Here is a 21683-nt window from a genome sequence, read left to right as displayed (position 1 = left end):
TGATAAAACTTAATAATCTTGTTCTGCAGATTGAAATTCAGAGTTAGGGTATAGTGAAGTGAAACTCTTCCTTGAAATTAAAAATCATACTTATGTATTCTCATAAATAAAAGATACATACACTGATTGAAGTATGTTAGTTGTTTGTTGATAATAACTTTCATCTTTTAAGCTGGCTGAAGTATGAAGAATTAGAAAGCAGTTGTAATTTTTTCTGTTGTCAGTGAACTATTGCTGAAGGATAAATTAATTTCACTAATGGGACACATTTTGTATCCTTGGAACAAATTTGCTTTTGTATTTGCCTGGAGATTTCTATAAGCATCAAAAGTACTAGTGTATTCTGTCCACATAAGAGAAATACTAAACATAATATTTGCATTCTGCCATCCTGCCGTGGAGATAGAGAATTCACATTTACCCTGAGATCTAAGATTTTCAGATCTTTCATTTCCTCATTTGTAAAACTGAGACATCAATATGTTGTCTTAATAAGGTTTTGTGCATAGGTAATGTGTATAAACCAGCACACAGTATATACTAAATGGTCTATTTGGATTATAGTGGGGGAGAAAAAACAGTATGATTTATTATTCTTAATTAAATAGGTGATTGAAAGACTACTGATACTGTTTCAGAAACCTGTTTTTATAAATATTATTGGACCACAGCAATATCCATTCACTTGTCTTTATGAATGGCCATATTCATGCTGTGGTCCACAAGTTGAGTATCAGATACAGAGAACTTCATACCATTCAGCCTAAAATATTTACTGTCTAGCCCTTAAAGAAAATGTTTACTGACCCTTGGACTAGATCAGTATTATTTATAGTTTTAAATACCAAATTGCCTTTGAAGGTTTGCAAACAAAGAAGGAACATGATGTGAGAATATTAGTGACAGTAGTGTGTAGAGTGGCTGGGACAGGGAAATGTTAGAAGCAGAGAGATAAGTTGTGATTAATTCAAAAAGTTGTGATTATGGTAGTAATCATAAAAAGAATCGGAGACGGAATTAGTACATAGAGAACGACTCAGGAGGATTTTTAACTGATGGCCTAAGAGAAAGACTGATGTGATTGTAGGTTTGAGTACAACAGGGTAATGGTGACAATAATAAGTTTATAAAACAGTGCAAATTTGGGTATTAATAAATTAGTTATTTAGTGATATTGCTTTGAGTAGAGAGCTAGAAATAAGTCATACCTGGACTTAATTTTATGTGTGCTATTTGGTGAATTTGCGATGGTATGTAAAGAAGTGTTACACATACAGTTGAAAATCTTGAATTACAGATAGGTCTAGTGATAATATACTGAAGTCATTTGCATAAAAGTTCCACATCAATTGGATGAGATCTCCAAGAGAGGTTAGTTTAAAGGGAAAAGAGCAGATACTAATGAGATGAGCTTTAAGGGATCAAAACAAAGAGAATGGAGCTAAGAGCCGTCAGTGGAGCAGTTTCAGAAATATTAAGTTGTGAGTTGAGTTTACCATTTGCTTTGTACCCTTCCTCTTATTTGCAGTTGTATATAGATACAGTTAGTAATATAGAATTCAGTGAAGATATTTTTGTTAATATTATCCATGTGTTTTTAATGCCATGCTAGGGCCAGTCTGTATTGGCCTGGAGAGCTGAATATTAAATTTCCAGGAATTTTGTGACCTTGTTAAATATAACATGCATGCATGTGTGCATGCTGAGTTGCTTCAGTTGTATCCGACTCTTTGCGACCCTATGGATCTCTGTAGCCTTCCAGATTCCTCAGTCCATGGGATTCTCCAGGCCTGAAGACTGGAGTGGGTTGCCATGCCCTCCTCCAGGGTGTCTTCCCTACCCAGGGATAAAACGTGCATCTCTTATGTTTCCTGCATTGCAGGCGGATTCTTTACCACTTGCAGCCCTGAGAAGTCCAGATGTAACATGGCTGTTATGGAAAGTTAAATTGTGCAAGCTTAAAATTAAATAAATCCTATTAAAAATAAAAGTAAATTTTCAAAACTCATCACTTCCTAATTATTTTACATCTTACCATTTTCTATGCTCTCAAGGTTTTTATTTATTCCATGTATGGTGGAAATACTTTGTAGTAGTATACTACTATTGTTAATTACTTCTCAACTCTGTATTTGGTGATGTCACTTTGCTAGTTTGAATTTGGTTGTGATAAGAGTATTCACTTTATGAAAACCAGCAAACACAATAAATCAGAACTTAGTTTATTGTTTTGTTGTTTGTAGACTCAATAAAGTGACGTAGAAATTGTTAATAAAGCAGATTAACCTTAAAGATGTATCAGGTCTTTAGTCATTATATTATGATACCACAAAAATTTGAGGACATATCCTTCTAGTGTTCGAGAACTATTACATATGCAATTCAGTAAAGAAGATGCTCACAACATTGACCAGTGAGTGAAGTTCCAACAGATGGCTTTGTCATTTCTTTTGCATTCTGTTCATTAAAGTGCACAAAGGTATCAACTGTCTTGCACATCAAAAGCCTGTTCGCTCATCAGTTGAAACCATAGGTTAGCTAGGGATACAAGAGTTTCACAAAATTACCAAATCATTTTATATGAATCTGTAAACTAGATAGATGCTAAAAATTCTCCAAGCCAGGCTTCAGCAATACGTGAACCATGAACTTCCAGATGGTCAAGCTGCTTTTAGAAAAGGCAGAGGAACCAGGGATCAAATTGCCAACATCTGCTGGATCATGGAAAAAGCAAGAGAGTTCCAGAAAAACATCTATTTCTGCTTTATTGACTATGCCAAAGCCTTTGACTGTGTGGATCACAATAAACTGTGGAAAATTCTGGAAGAGATGGGAATACCAGACCACCTGATGTGCCTCTTGAGAAACCTGCATACAAGTCAGGAAGCAACAGTAAGAACTGGATATGGAACAATAGATTGGTTCCAAATAGGAAAAGGAGTATGTCAAGGCTGTATATTGTCACCCTGCTTATTTAACTTCTATGCAGAGTACATCATGAGAAACACTGGGCTGGAGGAAGCACAAGCTGGAATCAAGATTGCTGGGAGAAATATCAATAACCTCAGATATGCAGATGATACCACCCTTATGGCAGAAAGTGAAGAAGAATGAAAGAGCCTCTTGATGAACGTGAAAGAGGAGAGTGAAAAGTTGGCTTAAAGCTCAACATTCAGAAAACTAAGATCATGGCATCTGGTCCCATCACTTCATGGGAAGTAGATGGGGAAACACTGGAAACAGTGTCAGACTTTATTTTTCTGGGCTCCAAAATCACTACAGACAGTGATTGCAGCCATGAAATTAAAAGACGCTTACTTCTTGGAAGGAAAGTTATGACCAACCTAGACAGTGTCTTAAAAAGCAGAGACATTCCTTTGCCAACAGAGGTCTGTCTAGTCAAGGTTATGGTTTTTCCTGTGGTCATGTATGGATGTGAGAGTTGGACTATAAAGAAAGCTGAGCGCCGAAGAATTGATGCTTTTGAACTGTGGTGTTGGAGAAGACTTTTGAGAGTCCCTTGGACTGCAAGGAGATCCAACCAGTCCATTCTAAAGGAGATTAGTCCTGGGTGTTCTTTGGAAGGACTGATGCTAAAGCTGAAACTCCAATACTTTGGCCACTTCATGCAAAGAGTTGACTCATTGGAAAAGACTCTGATGCTGGGAGGGATTGGGGGCAGGAGGAGAAGGGGACGACAGAGGAGGAGATGGTTGGATGGCATCACTGACTCAATGGACATGGGTTTGGGTGAACTCTGGGAGTTGGTGATGGTCAGGGAGTCCTGGCGTGCTGTGGTCATGGGGTTGTAAAGAGTTGGACCCGACTGAGTGATTGAACTGAACTAGATAGAATTTATGAAAAAGAATATTGTGCATTTTTATTATTGTTTGTAATTTGTGTGCTCTACTGCATTTACATTGGTACTGTTTCTAATAATTTATGTGCATAAGTTCTTTGAAGTGCCATTCTTAAACATTTACTAACACACTTTCATTATATTAGGAAATCAATAAAGTTCCTCCCAAGCCTTTATTTTTTTTATATTCAAGAATCAGTCTTTTGCAGTTGTATTTTGCATTTATATTTTCTATAGCAGCTGCCATTTCCACAGTCATTTCCTTGTCTGTATTTCTCTGTTTGGAAAATCATTTTATTCATTGTTACATAATATTAACCAGGGAGGGTAATATTTTGAATTTGCTAAAGATTTTTTTCTGAACGTGAAAGCATAAACCACTTCTAATTAGCTATATGTGTACATACAGCAAAAGGTAAGAAAGCTAGAGGAATAGAGCTGCATTGTATTGTTAATAGGTATGTATTTATTAATTTGTTCACTAAAATAATGTATTATATTTTCTAGAGATTCAACTAATGAGACTACTGCCCATTCTGATGCTGGCAGTGAACTTGAAGAAACAGAGGTCAAAGGAAAAAGAAAAAGAGGTCGACCTGGCCGGCCTCCAGTATGTATATACTTGTCATCTTTGTTTCTATAATGGTTACCAAGTAAAGGTTCTTGATATGAGCTATATGTTAATTATAATACTGTAAATACTTTTTAAAATCGTACACATTAGAATGTCTTGGAAACTTTGCTTCATAAATAGCCTTAGCAGTGGTTAGAAAAAGAAAATTAATTATAGTATCTTTTTTGCTTTCCATGCCTCTCTTATAAATAAATGGTAGTCCATGTGAAGGAATTGGGAAGATGATCGACATGGAATGAGATGTAGTTATGATTTCCTTGCTTTTTATTTTTAGATGGAGCTCTGATTTCTTGTGAGCTCTTTATGCATTTTTGTAGTATTTGAGTTCAGTCTCAGAATATATTCTCATTTACACATGATTGAGAAGTTTAGAAAAGCTCTAATTATTCTTATTGTATGGTATGTTTATGTCATATGAGTACACAGTCATTTAATTGAAAGTAATACTGTCAGAGGCAGTAGTATCAATGGTATCAGTGGGTTAAAGCTTGTATTATTTTATACTCACCTTTATGAGTATAAAGGTGAGTTGACTTTGTTATTGCAGTTTTAAAATTTTATTTTATAAAAATTCTTACTATGAAAAAAAAATTCTTATTAGGGAAAAATTTAGCCTCCTTCTGTGGAAGTCATAATAGTATAATAAACTCTGCATATAAATCTTAAGTTATGGCAGTTATCAAGTCATTGCCAATCTTTTTTTCCTGTGTTATTTTTGAAGGTCATTCTAGATAGCATTCTATCTTTGAATATTTCAGAATGTATCTAAAAGATAAGGGCTTCCCTTCTCTCTTTTTTAAACATCACTGCATGACGTAGCAACTAAACAACAACAACCAATATCATTCTTATAATGCAAGATGACAGTATTTTAGTAAAATCACCAAATAAGACATTTAAAGTTTATAATCATCTCATAAATATTATCTTTTAAAAACTAGTTTGTTAGTTTGACTCATGATCTACCTATTGCAATCAGTGGTTATGTTATTTAACCAGTTATTATATATGTATGTCATCTGTAGTGACTTAAAAATGTTTTTTCGGAGAAGGCAATGGCACCCCACTCCAGTACTCTTGCCTGGAGGATCCCATGGACGGAGGAGCCTGGTAGGCTGCAGTTCATGGGGTCGCGAAGAGTCGGACTCGACTGAGCGACTTCATTTTCACTTTTCACTTTCATGCATTGGAGAAGGAAATGGCAACCCACTCCAGTGTTCTTGCCTGGAGAATCCCAGGGACGGGGGAGCCTGGTGGGGTGCCGTCTATGGCGTCGCACAGCGACAAACATGACTGAAGCGACTTAGCAGCAGCAAAAATGTTTTTTATGTTAATTTTGTTCTATTAATATTTATCTGTTTGCCACAGTTTCTTATTAGATTCAGTGAAACTCCATAGCATTTACTTTCCAGGACAATCTTACAACAACAAAGAAAGGGATAGAAGGATGACATCTACAGTTTTCTTTACACTTGATTTTATCCTTCACCTTTATGTAAAGTAAAAAATAGTGGAGGAAAAGACATATATCATAGGCAGTCTTTATAATCCTTTATTTTGTAGAAGTATTTGATGCTATGGTATTCCTTTAAAAAACATGTTGGGCAAAGTGAGAGTCTTGTAGCTAGAAGCGGTAGACTCTTTGAGTTTGTCTTACTACTATATGGTTTTTCTAAGACTATTGGCATGTCACATTGCCTTCTCTACAATTCATTGTTTATAAGTACACATTTTGAAATAAGACTAAAGTTGCTTGAAGATAATAGAATATACTGCAAACATGATTGCTTTCTTGAATTTGTTCCCCTCCAGTTAAAATTCTTTACTTAATAATTCAGGTTAAGTGCTGTCTTCTTCAAGAACACCTTTATTTATTTTCCTAAACAGAATTTATCACCCCTTCAGCAGTCTGTTGTATTATTTTTTATAACCTATTTAGTTTTGACTTGTCTATAGCTATAGTCTACAGCTATATTCATGTAATGTTTTGCTTTCCTGATGAAAAGGAGTCTATGTATCCAAATGCTTAGCTCTTTTGTGGTTAGAAATAAGATTTTATTTTTAGTGAAATTGGCTTCCCTGGTGGTTCAGACTGTAAAGAATCTGTAGTGCAGGAGACTGAGGTTGTGTCTGTGGGTAGGGAAGATCCTCTGGACAAGGGAATGACTACCCACTCCATTATTCTTGCCTGGAGCATTCCATAGGCAGAGGACCCTGGTAGGCTACAGTCCGTGAGTTTGCAAAGAGTCCGACATGACTGAAGGACTAACACTGACTTTAGTGAAACTGCTACTACATAATCTAATATGTAAATAGTACATGTTCATCCCATGTTTCTAGTATGGAAAAACTGTCAACCATCATAGGATAATAGCATTCTAGAGACATGTGTTAGACTCTAGTCCTTATATTCACACTCATTAGTCACATAGCTTTTTATATTTTTACCTGACTCAGACCCATTTCTTAACTTTGGAAACAAAAGAGCTGCCTGAGTTTCTACTCTGGGCTTTTTACTGTATTGATGTTTTTTATGTCATTTAATCTTCATACCAGTACTGTTAAATAGGTCTTGTATGCAGTTTACAAAGTAGAAAACAAAAAAAGAAAGTGGCTGAGGTCACACTGTTGCATAAGGAACAAAGCTAGGATTTAAATTCATAACCTGCCTCCCAAATTCTTTCCCTCAAGAATGCCAAAATACCAAGATGTTAATTAAAATTGAGAGGTATAATTGTCAGAATGATCATATTTGAGTTATTCCACAGTACCTGTTCTGAAGATGGCTTGGGCACTTGCCCTCAACTGGCTCCATTTTGAACAATTCTAAGTTTTGGTTCATAAACTTTTTGTTACCATTCATTCTTGTTAAAAGGACTTTATGGATCTCTTATTTTACTAATTTACTCAGTGAAATGAAGAAAAAATTGTATAAGGACTTCTGCTTTGGGCAGCATTATTTTCCTTATTTCTAAATTCTTAGGAGACATTTCATTTTTGGTGTTTCTTTTCAGTAGGTTATTATTTCAGAGACTTTTCTTACTGAACTGTTACTTTGCAGATGTCCTAATTCGTACTTGTTAATTATTGTGGCTCTGAAAGGATGATGCTATCCAAGAGTTGCACTCAGTATGTCAGAGGATCTGGAAGACCCAGCAGTGGCCACAGGACTAGAAAAGGTCAATCCTCATCCCAATTCCCAAGAAGGGTAGTACTAAAGAATGTTCAAATCAAAGGACAGTTGTAGTCATCTCCCTTGCTAGTAAGGTCATGCTTAAAATCTTGCATGCTAAGCTTCAGCATTATGTGAACCAAGAACTTCCAGATGTCCACACTGGGTTTGAAAAAGGCAGAGGAACCAGAGATCAAATTGCCAACATCTGCTGGATGATAGAGAAAGTAAAGGAATACCAGAAAAACCATGTTTCATTGTCTGTGCTAAAGCCTTTGACTCTGTGAATCATAACAAACTACGGAAAGCTCTTAAAGAAATGGAAATACCAGACCATGTTACCTGTCTCCTGAGAAACCTGTATGTGAGTCAAGAAGCAACAATTCACACCCTGTATGGAACAACTGATTGGTTCAGGATCGAGAAAGGAATACGACAGGGCTGTCTGCTGTCACTGTGTTTGTTTACACGCTGAACACATTATGAGAAATGCCGGATGGGACGATTTACAATGTGGAATCAAAATAGACAGTAGAAACATCAACAACCTCAGATATGTGGATGATACCACTCTAATGGCAGAAAACAAAGAGGTATCAAAGAGCTTCTTGATGAGGGTGAAGGAGGAGAGTAGCAAAACTGGCTTAGAACTAAGTATTAAAAAACTAATGGGATCTGGCCCCATTCAGTTCAGTTCAGTTCAGTACAGTCACTGAGTTGTGTCCGACTCTTTGCAACCCCATGAGCCGCAGCACGCCAGGCCTTCCCTGTCCATCACCAACTCCCGGAGTTCACTCAAACTCAGGTCCATCGAGTCAGTGATGCCATCTAGCCATCTCATCCTCTGTCATCCCCTTCTCCTCCTGCCCCCAATCCCTCCCAGCATCAGAGTCTTTTCCATGAGTCAACTCTTCCCATGAGGTGGCCAAAGTACTGGAGTTTTAGCTTCAGCATCATTCCTTCCAAAGAACACCCAGGACTACTCTCCTTTACAATGGACTGGTTGGGTCTCCATGAAGTCCAAGGGATGCTCAAGAGTCTTCTCCAACACCACAATTCAAAAGCATCAATTCTTTGGCGCTTAGCTTTCTTAACTGTCCAACTCTCACATCCATACATGACCACTGGAAAAACCATAGCTTTGACTAGATGGACCTTTGTTGGCAAAGTAATGTCTCTGCTTTTGAATACGCTGTCTAGGTTGGTCATAACTTTCCTTCCAAGAAGTAAGCGTCTTTTAATTTCATGGTTGCAATTACCGTCTGCAGTGATTTTGGAGCCCCCCAAAATAAACTCAGCCACTGTTTCCACTGTTTCTCCATCTATTTTCCATGAAGTGATGGAACCAGATGCCATGATCTTAGTTTTCTGAATGTTGAGCTTTAAGCCAACTTTTTCACTGTCCACTTTACTTTCATTAAGAGGCTTTTTAGTTCCTCTTCACTTTCTGTCATAAGGGTGGTGTCATCTGCATATTTGGGATTATTGATATTTCTCCTGGCAATCCTGATTCCAGCTTGTGCTTCTTCCAGCCCAGCGTTTCTCATGATGTACTCTGCATAGAAGTTAAGTAAACAGGGTGACAGTATACAGCCTTGACATACTTCTTTTCCAATTTGGAACCAGTCTGTTGTTCCATGTCTAGTTATAACTGTTGCTTCCTGACCTGCATGCAGGTTTCTCAAGAGACAGGTCAGGTGGTCTGGTATTCCCATCTCTTTCAGAATTTTCCAGTTTATTATTATCCACACAGTCAAAAGCTTTGGCATATTCAATAAAGCAGAAATAGATGTTTTTCTGGAACTCTCTTGCTTTTTCCATGATCCAGCGGATGTTGGCAATTTGATCTCTGGTTCCTCTGCCTTTTCTAAACCCAGCTTGAACATCTGGAAGTTCACGGTTCACGTTTTGCTGGCTTGGAGTTCACGAAGCCTGGCTTGGAGAATTTTGAGCATTACTTTACTAGTGTTATAACTGGACATGGAACAACAGACTGGTTCCAAATAGGAAAAGGAGTATGTCAAGGCTATATATTGTCACCCTGCTTATTTAACTTCTGTGCAGAGTACATCATGAGAAACGCTGGGCTGGAAGAAGCATAAGCTGGAATCAGGATTGCCAGGAGAAATATCAATAATCCCAAATATGCAGATGACACCACCCTTATGACAGAAAGTGAAGAGGAACTAAAAAGCCTCTTAATGAAAGTGAAAGAGGAGAGTGAAAAAGCTGGCTTAAAGCTCAACATTCAGAAAACGAAGATCATGGCATCTGGTTCCATCACTTCATGGGAAATAGATGGAGAAACAGTGGAAACAGTGGCTGAATTTATTTTTAGGGGCTCCAAAATCACTGCAGATGGTAATTGCAGCCATGAAATTAAAACGCTTACTCCTTGGAAGTAAAGGTATGACCAACCTAGATAGCGTATTCAAAAGCAGAGACATTACTTTGCCAACAAAGGTCCATCTAGTCAAGGCTATGGTTTTTCCAGTGGTCATGTATGAGTGTGAGAGTTGGACTGTGAAGAAAGCTGAGCGCCGAAGAATTGATGCTTTTGAATTGTGGTGTTGGAGAAGACTCTTGATCATCCCTTTGACTGCAAGGATATGCAACCAGTCTATTCTAAAGGAGATCAGTCCTGGGTGTTCTTTGAAAGGAATGATGCTGAAGCTGAAACTCCAGTACTTTGGCCACCTCATGGGTAGAGTTGACTCATTGGAAAAGACTCTGATGCTGGGAGGGATTGGGGGCAAGAGGAGAAGGGGATGACAGAGGATGAGATGGCTAGATGGCATCACTGACTCGATGGACATGAGTTTGAGTGAACTCCGGGAGTTGGTGAGGGACTTGGAGGCCTGGCGTGCTGCAGTTCATGGGGTTGCCAAGAGTTGGACATGACTGAGTGACTGAACTGAACTGAGACAGTGTGTTCAAAAGCAGAAACATTAGTCTGCTGACAAAAGTCTGTATATTCAAGGCTATTGTCTTCCCACCGGTCACATATGGTTGTGAGAGCGGGACATAAAGAACGCAGAACACCAAAGAATTGATGCCTTCAAACTGTGGTGCTGGAGAAGACTCTTGAGAGTCTCTTGGACTGGAAGGAGATTAAACCAGTCAATCTTAAGGGAAATCAAGGCTGAATATTCTTTGAAAGGACTGAAGCTGAAGTTTCAGTGTTTGTTCACCTGATGTGAACAGCTGACTCCCTGGAAAAATTCTTGATGCTGGGAAATATTGAGGGCAGAAGAAGAAGTCGTTGTCAGAAGAATAGGCTGGATGGTGTCACCGATGCAATGAACATGAACTTGGGTAAACTTTGGGAGATGGTGAGTGACAGGGAGGCCTGGTGTACTGCAGTCCATGGGGTTGCAAAGTATTGGACAAGACTGAGTAACTGAACAACAACAATTCAAATAATTATTGATCTCCAAACAAACACTATATAGTATCATGTTTCTTCTACCCTTGTGATTTTATTAGGAATTAATGGACATCGTTTTCTCTCTCCTCACCATCTGTAAGCTCATGTTACCCAGATTTATGTCTCCAGCTTGAACTTTACTCTGGATTCCAGACCACATCTAGTATCCACTGAGAATCATCATTTAGGTATTTAATGGTCCCAAGATATTTAAAAAAGCCAAACTTTCACGCTTCCTATCCCCTGCTCAGCCCTTTCATGGTAGCTTTGTTCTTCTAGTTGCTCAGCTGTAAACCATGTAGCCATTGAATCTTTCTTTCCCAGACTATATCTAAACTATCAACATATGTTGTCTAATTGATTTGCAAATTGCATCAATCATTTTTTACTGTAATGCTGAGTTAAGCCACCATCATGTGCTTTTGTTGAAACCTATCATGTGTGCTCCTTGACTCAGAGTCCTGTGTCATCTTTTCAGTGGGGACTCCCTTAATGATCGTATCTGGAATTGTGTATCTTCCCTCCTACTGCAAGGGACTTTTTGTCTTCATCGTGTGTGTGTGTGTGTGTGTGTGTGTGTGTGTGTGTGTGTTTTCTCCCCTTTTTGTCCTCATCGTATGTGTGTTTGTGTGTTCTCCCCTTTCTCTGTAGTACTTATTGTTATCTCACATAGTATGTCCTTTAGGTGTTTATTCATTGTCTGACTTCCTGGTGGCTCAGACGGTAAGCCTACAATGCAGGAGACCCGGGTTTGATCCCTGGGTTGGGAAGAGCTCCTGGGGAAGGAAATAGCAACCCACTCCAGTACTCTTGCCTGGAAAATTCCATGGATGGAGGAGCCTGGTAGGCTACAGTCCATGGGGTCGCAAAGAGACGGACACGAATGAGCGACTTAAATGTCAATGTCAGTGTCTGTTAGAAGGTAAGCTGCTTGAAGTGAGGGATTTTTATCTGGTTTGTTTACTGCTCTATACTACTGTTTGACTTCAGTGACTGTTTATTGAGTTAATGAATGGTGTTTAATTTTGTTAAATCATCACTCTTTTTTCCTTAGTGTTTAAAATTTTTTAAATTTTGAGATAATTTCAGTCACAGATGAATTCCAAGAATTCTACAAAGAATTCCTGTGCAGATTCTTCATGCATATTGTCCAAATGTTAACATGTTACAATATTTGCTTTATCATATTTTCTCTCTATATATATACAGACAAATGCATAAATGTAAGTATACATTTATATATACAAATCTATTATATACAAATTATTATTTTTTAACTCTTTGAGAGTACTTTGTTGACATGATGCCACTTAACTCCTAGTACTTTATTTAGTATACATTTTCTTAAAATCACATATATTCTTCACAACCACAGTACATGTTTGAAAAATAAGGAAAACAATATTTGTATAATACTGACCTTATGTGCATAAATTTCATTCAGATTTTGTCTGATATTCTAATAATGCCCTAAATAAAAGAAAAAAGTTTTTTTCCCCTTGGTTCATGATCCAGTCCAGGATTTCATGTTTCTTTTAGCTGTCATGTAAATCAGCATAACTGTAACGTCACTTGTCTTTACTCTCTGGTTTAATGTTTTATTATGTTTTTTGTTCTCCATTCTATTTAAGTGAGAACCAGTACTTATATTCTGAACATTATTTAACTTTCATATTTGTGTAGGGTAAGTAGGAAAAGTAAAAAAAGAGATACAATTTTTACTTTTCTGCCCATATATTCATGTACATAGAAAATTTAGTGTAGCATATACAACAAAACATTAACAATGAGTATCAGAAGTAAAGGTTAACAAGTGAATATATTTTTGAAAATTAGATATTCTAAATTCCTTGGTACTATTGTTTATGTTATGAATTTTATGATATATATTTTATAAATTTAATCACTTCATAGTATTCTGCCTGTAATTATCTAATTGATTCCCTATTCTTGAACATAAATGTTAAAATTTGCTTACTAATTTAAACCATGCAGACATAAGGTTATATCTCAGGAATAAATTTTGTTCTAGAGCCATAGATACTTTTTAGTCTAGATTCTTAAAATTAGAATTTATTACTCAAAAGATATGCTATATATTTTGAAGGTTTTAATGTATGTTACCGCCTTACTTTTCACACAACAAAATATATGGCATTACTTATATTACTTTTGAGTATACTGATTGTTAAATCTTTTCTGATTTTTTTTAAGTACTGTAACATTTTGTCAATATGTTCTGCAATAGTGGTCATTTGTATTTCTTTTCTGAATTGCCTATTGGTCCTTTTCCATACCACTTTTTCTATTTTTAATTTTCTAAGCAACTGAAATATCTTTTTAAAATAGTTTTTGCAGCTTAAGCCTACATACTTTTATGATCAGTTTTGGAAATGTAATTATCAGTTGGATTTGTATCTATTTCCTCTTTGTCAAATCAGCTTTCTTATTTTATTTTGAAAATTTTTTCATTGAACATTTCTTCTATAGACTAACATTTAGTTCTGGCTTCCTTAATTATGCTAAAAGATACCATAATTTTTCCAGGAATCTAGAATTAAAACAGCAGTCACCATTTAATTTCCTCATCCCAAATCCCTTCCCCTCCATCCTATATCTAATGAGATTCCAAGTCTCATGAATTTTTGTTTCATAATGTCTTATACAATCTGTCCCTTTTTTTACATTTCCAATGTTCCTTTCTTTAGGCCTCACTTTAAAGGACTTTGTAGTTACCTTCCTGTTTTTAAACTTTTCCCTTTTCCATCCTATTTTTTAAATCACTGCCAGGTTGACCCTTTTTTATTTTAACTTGTTCAAATATTAAGAAGCATCTTTTTATTTGGGGCATGTTCTTCTAACTTATTTTATTGTGTTTGTAAACTCATAACCTTTTATTCAGTCAAATACATCTCTTTTGTCCTTCTGTATATGGCTTGTGTGTTTTTACTTATTCCTGAGTGTTCATTGGAAGGACTGATGTTGAAGTTGAAACTCCAGTACTTTGGCCACCTGATGTGAAGAGCTGACTCATTTGAAAAGACCCTGATACTGGGAAAGATTGAGGGCATGAGGAGAAGCGGACGACAGAGGATGAGATAGTTGGATGGCATCACCGACTCAGTGGACATGAGTTTGGGTCGACTCCGGGAGTTGGTGATGGACAGGGAGGCCTGGTGTGCTGTGTGGTTCATGGGGTTGCAAAGAATCAGACACGACTTAGCCACTGAACTGAACTGAACCTTAGCTCATGGTGTTTATTTTCTTTTTGAAATCTTTGTTTCCTAAATTCTGTTCATAGTAATCTAACTAATTTTATTAATTGTATTTAATTGATCAAGTCTCAATTTTATACTTATCTCTAGTGTGACGTTTTCCCTGATTATCAGTCAGTGAAAATTATTTTTCCTTTCATAGAACCCTTCCAGTACTTATCTTAAAGCAAGTTTCCATGAAAAGTCTTTTTTTAAAATATTCTATAGTTTATTGTAGTTATTTGTGTTTCTGTTTCAGTTGTTAGTTTCTGAAGATTTTACTTTAAGCTACCCCACATATTTAATATTCATTATTTGTGAAAGGATGAGGATTACTTTATATTCATACCTCATGAATAAGTTTAGGTTAGGCTCAGTTTCTCTCTCTGTTTCTTAAAGTTTGTAGACAAGTTATTGTACATATAGACTGCAATTTATCCTGTAGAGAACTTGTGGGATAGAGTAGGTTTGGAAAATCTTCTTGTCCAACTATGCCAACTTAAAATAGTTTACTAGAAGTGTAGATATACATTTAAATTAAGTAGTATAGAGTTGTAGTAAAGCATTTGTTCTAAAGATTGGTCTGCTGCTGCTGCTGCTGCTGAGGCGCTTCAATCGTGTCCAACTCTGTGTGACCCCATAGATGGCAGCCCACCAGGCTCCCCCATCCCTGGTATTCTCCAGACAAGAACACTAGCGTGGGTTGCCATTTCCTTCTCCAGTGCATGAAAGTGAAAAATGAAAGTGACGTCACTCAGTTGTGTCCTTCTCTTATTGACCCCATGGACTGCAGCCTACCAGGCTCCTCCGTCCATGGGATTCTCCAGGCAAGCGTACACTCTGACGTTAAATTGCATCATTTTCACAAAGTGAACGATGTATATAGGTTTTTGAATTCCTGAGTCTGTTTTCCAGAAAATTCATTACTTTATACATTGAGTCAGGGTTTGTTTTAGAAAGTCGTCCGCCCACTCCCCTCCCCGCCCCCCAGGTATTTGTTCGTGTCTTTTTTCCCCACAGTGTCCCTTGAATTACCTATAGCTGTGAATACCTGAACCCTGTGTACTATAGATGTCTCACTTGCACTGTGGTTTATGGGATTTGAAGCTTCAGTGTCCCTCGTCCACCACCAAATGACAGAATTGTATTAGGATGTTGAAAAATACATTTTAAACACTGTGAGTTTTTTGAGAGATAGTGTGCTACTATATAGAAGGATCAACTGTTTAATATTTTTGGCACATAGTAACTGGACAGTGAATATAGAAAGAAAAGTTGTGTTGAATGAGTGAAAGAAATTGTCTGATACATTCTGTAGATTGAATCAATTTGAGCATGTCTCTTTGCTCGTGATTAAATTCACGTAATGCATATTTGATAATATTACCGCTTAGTGTCACTTGGGCTATTAAGCATAAATTCTTAGAGGTAGAATAAATGAGCCTCTGTGAGATAAGACATGAGAAGCTAGGCATGCATACTTGGTTGAGGCACATATTTGGAAAGAGGTTCACTTTCCATTAGTGGAAGAAAGATTTACTAGACAGGTAATAGCTGGGATAAATGGAGTAAGCTGATCATCTTCTACCAGGGAAACTGTAACTCTAGGATCATAAGGTACATCTGGTCTAGAGCTAGCACCTGTATTGCCTGGTAGCCTGTTATGAGGGCCCCCCCAATGGCCTGGGATTCAAGGATAGGATTTCAGTCCCTGAGACAAACTGATAATGGACAGGAATCTACCTCCAGGGAACTGAGTTACTGGCTGGGTTTTTAAGGCATTAGTAACCTCCGAATTAAGGGAAAGACTCAGTTTTTTTTTTTTTTTTTTCTATTAACTTATTTAAATCGAAGCATAATTAATCTGTAATATTGTTAGTTTCAGGTATGCAACAAAGTGATTCAGGTTATATAATTCAGATTATTTTCCATTATAGGTTATAGATCATTATAGGTTATTATAAGATACTGAGTATATTTCTTTGTGCTTACAGTAAGCACATTTCTTGTTGCTTATCTGTTTTAGTTGTTTGTATCTATTAATTCCATATTCCTAATTTATCCTTTCCCCTTTGGTAACCATGTTTGTTTTCTACATCTGTGAGTATGTTTCTATTTTGTATACAGATACATTTTTTTTTTTTTTAGATTCCACATATGAGTGATATAATATTTGTTTTTCTCTGTCTTACTTTATTAAATATAATATTCTCTAGGTACATCTGTGTTGCTGCAAATGGTAATATTTTTTGTTGTGCCTGAGTTATACTACATTATATATGTGCCACATCTTTTTAAGCCAGTTGACTGTTGAGGGACACTTGGGTTGTTTCCATGTCTTGACTTTTGTATTTAGTGCTGCTGTGAACATTGGGATGGATGTATCTTTTTGAGTTGGAGTTCTCATTTTTTTCCTGATTTATACCCAAGAGTGGAATTGCTGGATAATATGGTAGCTTCATTTTCAGTTTTTTTGTTTGTTTGTTTGTTTTTAAGGAACCTCCATACTGTACCATGTGACTGTATCAGTTTATATAAGCATCAACAGTGTAGGACGGTTCCCTTTTCTCTAGACCCTCTTCAACATTTATTTCTAGACTTGTTGATAATAGCTATTCTGACCAGTGTGAGGTGTTCTGTTACATTTCTTTATAGTAAAATGAAATATCAGAAAGAGAAAGCTAAAGAAAAATCTCATTTAAAGTTGTGTCAAAAATTACCTAAGAATAAACTTAACCAAGTTGAAAGGCCTATATGCTGACAATGATAATACATTGATAAAGGAAACTGAAAATGATTTAAAGAAATTGAAAGATATCCCATGCTCCTAAATTGGAAGAATTAATAGTTCAAATGTCGATAGTGCCCAAAGGAGTCCACAGATTTAATGCAATCTATATGAAAATGCCCATAACATTTTCATAGAACTAGACCAAATGGCCCTGAAATTTATATGGAACCCAGAATTGCCAAAGCAATACTGAGGGAACAGAACAAAGCTGGAGGGGTAACCCTTCCAGACTTCAGACTATGCTACAAAGGTATAGTAACTGAAACAGTGTGATATTGGCATGAAAAACAGGCATATAGATCAATGGAACAGAATAGAGAGCCCAGAAATAGACCCATGTGTTCACGGGCAAGTAATCTATGACAAAGGAGGCAGGAATATACAATGGGAAAAAGAAAAGACACACCCTCTTCAATAAGTTGTGTTGGGAAAACTGGACAGCTGTATTTTAAGCAATGAAATTGGAACATTCCTGTGTACTATGTACATTAATAAACTAAAAAATGCTTTAATGATCTAAAGAAATGACACTATATTATCTCCTGGAAGAGAAAAAAGGCTAGACATTCTCTCTGACACAAATGGTAGCAATATTTTCTTCAAGTAGTTTCCCATGGCAAAAGAAATAAAAGAAAAGATAAAGAAATGGGGCTTCATTAAACTTAAAAGCTTTTGCACAGGTTTTGCACAAAGGAAACCATCAACAAAAGAAAAGACAACCTCGGAATGGGAGAAAATATTTTTAAATGATATGACTGACAAGGGATTAATAACCAGAATATACAGACAGCTCATTCAACTCAATATTGTGGAAACAAACAGCTCAGTCAAAAAAGGAGGGGAGGCAGAAGACCAAAGAGTATATATCCAAAGAAGATATATAGATGGTCAATAGGCACATGGAAAGATACTCATTGCTAATTGTTAGAGAAATGCAAATTAAAGCCACAGATGAGATATTATTTCACACTGGTCAGTATGGCTCAGTTCTTAAGATGGCACCACTGGAAACTGGACCAGTCAAGTAAGTTTGATACAGAGCATCACCCATTTCTTTCATATGAGAGCACCATGATTTCTTGTCCAGGAATGAGACTATGTTTACAGGTGTCCTAACCTTTGTATCAAAAATATGTAACCAAGGGAGTCTGAAAAGTCACAAGATACTAAAAGGTAATGTTTATATTATTACCCTTTGAAATATTAAGTTGTACAAAAGTAATTATGTCATCATGAATTTTAAATCATTATAACTAGGCTCAAATACATCTTTATTAATCAAAATAGGAACCATTGCAATCACCACATTTTTGCCAATGAGAAATAAATTTGTTTATTCCTCTAGCATAAAAGTCAGTGCTTTGGGATTCAGTGAATTCTTGGAAAACAGTTTCTGTGTCTTGCTGGTCGTGGAAGCATTTTCCCTGCAAAAAGTTGTGAAGATGCTTGAAGTGGTAATTGGTTGGCGAGAGGTCAGATAAATATGGGGGATAAAATAGAACTTTGTCGCCCAGTTCATTCAACTTTTGAAGCTTTAGTTGTGTTATGCGCATTTGGGCATCTTTGTGAAGAATTGGCTCATTCTGTTTACTAATGCTGACTGCAGGCATTGCACTTTTCAATGCATCTCATCGGTTTGCTGAGCATAATTCTTAGATATAATGGTTTTGCCAAGATTCAGAAAGCTGTGGTGGATCAGACCGGCAGCAGATCACCGAACAGTGATTGTTACCTTTTTGGGTGCAAGTTTAGCTTTGGAAAGTGTTTCGGAACTTCTTCTCGGTCCAGCCACTGAACTGGTCGTTATCAGTTATTCCATACAATATACTTTTCCTTGCACATCACAATTCAATCGAGAAATGGTTTGTGGCTATTGTGAGTCAAAATGACGCTTTTTTATGATCTTCAGTCAGCTTATGAGGCACCTATTTACCAAGCCTTTCCACCTTTCCAATTTGCTTCAAATGCCTAATGACTGTAGAATGGTTTATATTCAGTTCTTTGACAACTTCATGTGTAGTTGTAAGAGGATTGGCTTCGATGATTGCTCTCAATTAGTTGTTGTCTGTTTCTGATGGTTGGCCACTATACTCCTCATCTTCAAGGCTGTTGTGTAGTTTGCAAAACTTCTTGAACCACCAGCAGTTCCTAGGCCAGATGCATTGTTGATGTTGTGAGTTGTCACTGATGCTTTATGACCTATTTTGAACTCAAATTAAAAAAAAAAAAAACGCTCAAATTTTGCTTTCTAGAAGAAATATAAAATAAAGAGCAAGTGTTAAGTCATTAGGAAAAAAAGTGAGAAATGTACATTTAAATGATGTATATGATAATCACATGTATTTAACAGTATATTCCAATATCAAACAGCAAAGTTCAACAGTGCAAAACCACATTTACTTTTGCACCATCCCAATAGCTTTGTGAGGATAGAGGTTATGATGTTAGATTGTACAAGGTTGGAGAGTCTCATCAGGAGATAAACCTTCACCAGTAATTCAAACAGAAAAATGTAATTTGAGAAATTATCATTTGTTGAAAATTCTTTAATCATTTATCATTCAAGGATCGTGAATTAAGACAACTAACTGTCTCCGTGTTAGAGTGGCTGAAATCTAAGAACCTGGCAATACCAATTTCCTGGCACGAATGTGAAGCAACAGAAGCTGGAACTCATTGCTTGTTAGAATGTGAAATGGTGTTGCCACTTTGGAAGACTGGAAGTTTTGTACTAAGCTAAACATAGTTTTACCATATGATCTGGTAATCCTAGGTGTTTGCACAATGGATTTGGAAGTTTTGTTTATACAAAATTCTGCATGTAAATTCTTATAGGAGTTTTATTCCTAACTGCCAAAAATGGTGGGCAGGATGTCCACCGTTAGGTAGATGGATGACAAAACATGGTACATGCATACAGTGGAATATTGTTTACAGATAAACAGAAATGAGCTATTCACCTACTAAAAGACATGGATCAATCTTTAATTCGTTTTGTTAAGATGAAAAATACCAGTATGAAAGTGTATGCTGTGTGACTATAATTACATGACTGTGTAAAAGACAAAACAGTAGTGGTGATTAAAAAATATTTTTTGGAGTTTGCCAAGGGAAAGTGGGAGGGTTAAATGTGAAGCACAGGCATTTTTTAAGGTAGTGAAACTTTTTTCTGTTATACCATAATTGTGCATTTATGACACTATGTATTTGTCAAAAATCATCAAACTTTTCATAAAAAGTGAATTTTATTAATTCACATGTTTAAAAAATCATTTGTAAGGTCAGGGGAATACTAGGATGGAATGTAGAGTGAATCAATATCATCTAACACTGTTGCTGTCTTTAGTAACTTTGGAAATGAGTCTGTAAGACTAAAGTCGAAGAAAACTGCTGTACACAATGCATAAAAGAACTGCAATCTAGTTCATAAAATTGTTTCCCATGGGGTAGGGCTTAAAATACTACTAGGGCTTAAAATACTGCTATATAAGTACACTGATGAGAGCCAGATTTCTCACTGTTGGAGTGGGAGTTTGTAGATGAGTAAGGGGAGGAAGCATCCATATGCTAATGGATTAGAGTTGGAGATACCAGTTACAAAAAAAATTTGCTTTACTTAATATAGATAACAGATCATTGCATACAGAAATATTTGTAGTTATGTGTATATACATGGAACATACATTTCATTGTTTTGCCCACTTAAGGGCCTAGAAGCAAGGGCACTCAGTATCAAGGAGCAAAACCTAGTGCCCAGATCTTCATTCCTAATAAAATTCTCTAATAAAAGGAACCAGGACTATTACCCGAGTCTAAAACTGGAAAACAGAATATACAATATGAGCATGGAGAATGTTGTGCTGCCAGAAAGTAACCAAGTACTAAATAAAAAATACACACAATGGAGTATGTGCGTATTTATCACACAATATATATAATATGTCAGAAGGACATAGGAGACAAAACTGAAAGATCTCTCAATGGCCAAAGCTGAAACAAGTTGAACAACAAAATAAAATAATATTGAATTGTAATCCAAAATACATGTTGATGGGTCTACATTAGTATAAATGATTGAATGAATGAGAGAGAATAGAGAAATTTCCCATGATGAAAGAATATCAAACTGTGTGTATAAATGCTCGACCTCCAAGGAGGTGGAGCATAGCTCCTCACCCCTTCAATGTGGAATGCACATAGTGACTTTCTTCCAAACAGTGAAGCATGGAGAGGAGAGTAAAAGTAACTTTAGTGGAAAACCTGACAAATAATCACCTCTGCCAACTGATTAATAGGTCAGCATTAAGAATGATAAGTCATGTGTTAGACTATACCCTTGATTGTGAGGTGACAAAAATGACACTTTATCTCTCATATCTTCTTCTCCAAACCCATAATTCCAGTCTGGTTGTGAGAAAAACATCAGACAAACCCCAGTTGACCCAGTTGAGGAACGTTGTATAAAATACCTATACAACATAAAATACTTGTCCAAAATTCCTTAAAATTTTCAAGGTCACCATAAACCAGGAAAGAATAAAAACTG

General features: G+C 36.5%; 1 protein-coding gene across 3 annotated transcripts in view; it reads left to right on the top strand.

The window, feature by feature from the left end:
• The window catches only part of STAG1 (STAG1 cohesin complex component), a 496597-nt gene that overhangs the window by 156659 nt on the left and 318255 nt on the right, over positions 1 to 21683 (top strand). For all 3 annotated transcript variants that reach the window (XM_086354992.1, XM_086354939.1, XM_086355119.1), the window contains exon 3: positions 4367 to 4469. Coding sequence is in view for 2 of the 3 variants with exons in the window: in XM_086354939.1 (XP_086211065.1) it covers positions 4367 to 4469 (103 nt within the window). In the remaining variant the exon portion in view is untranslated. The remainder of the gene's footprint in view (positions 1 to 4366; positions 4470 to 21683) is intronic.

The sequence above is a fragment of the Bos grunniens genome, chromosome 1, assembly GCF_055505025.1.
Source record: "Bos grunniens cultivar Pamir isolate PY7600 chromosome 1, Bosgru_T2T1.0, whole genome shotgun sequence".
Lineage (NCBI taxonomy): Eukaryota > Metazoa > Chordata > Mammalia > Artiodactyla > Bovidae > Bos > Bos grunniens.
Note: the sequence above shows the minus strand (reverse complement) of the source record. Positions and strands in the feature narration are given on the sequence as shown.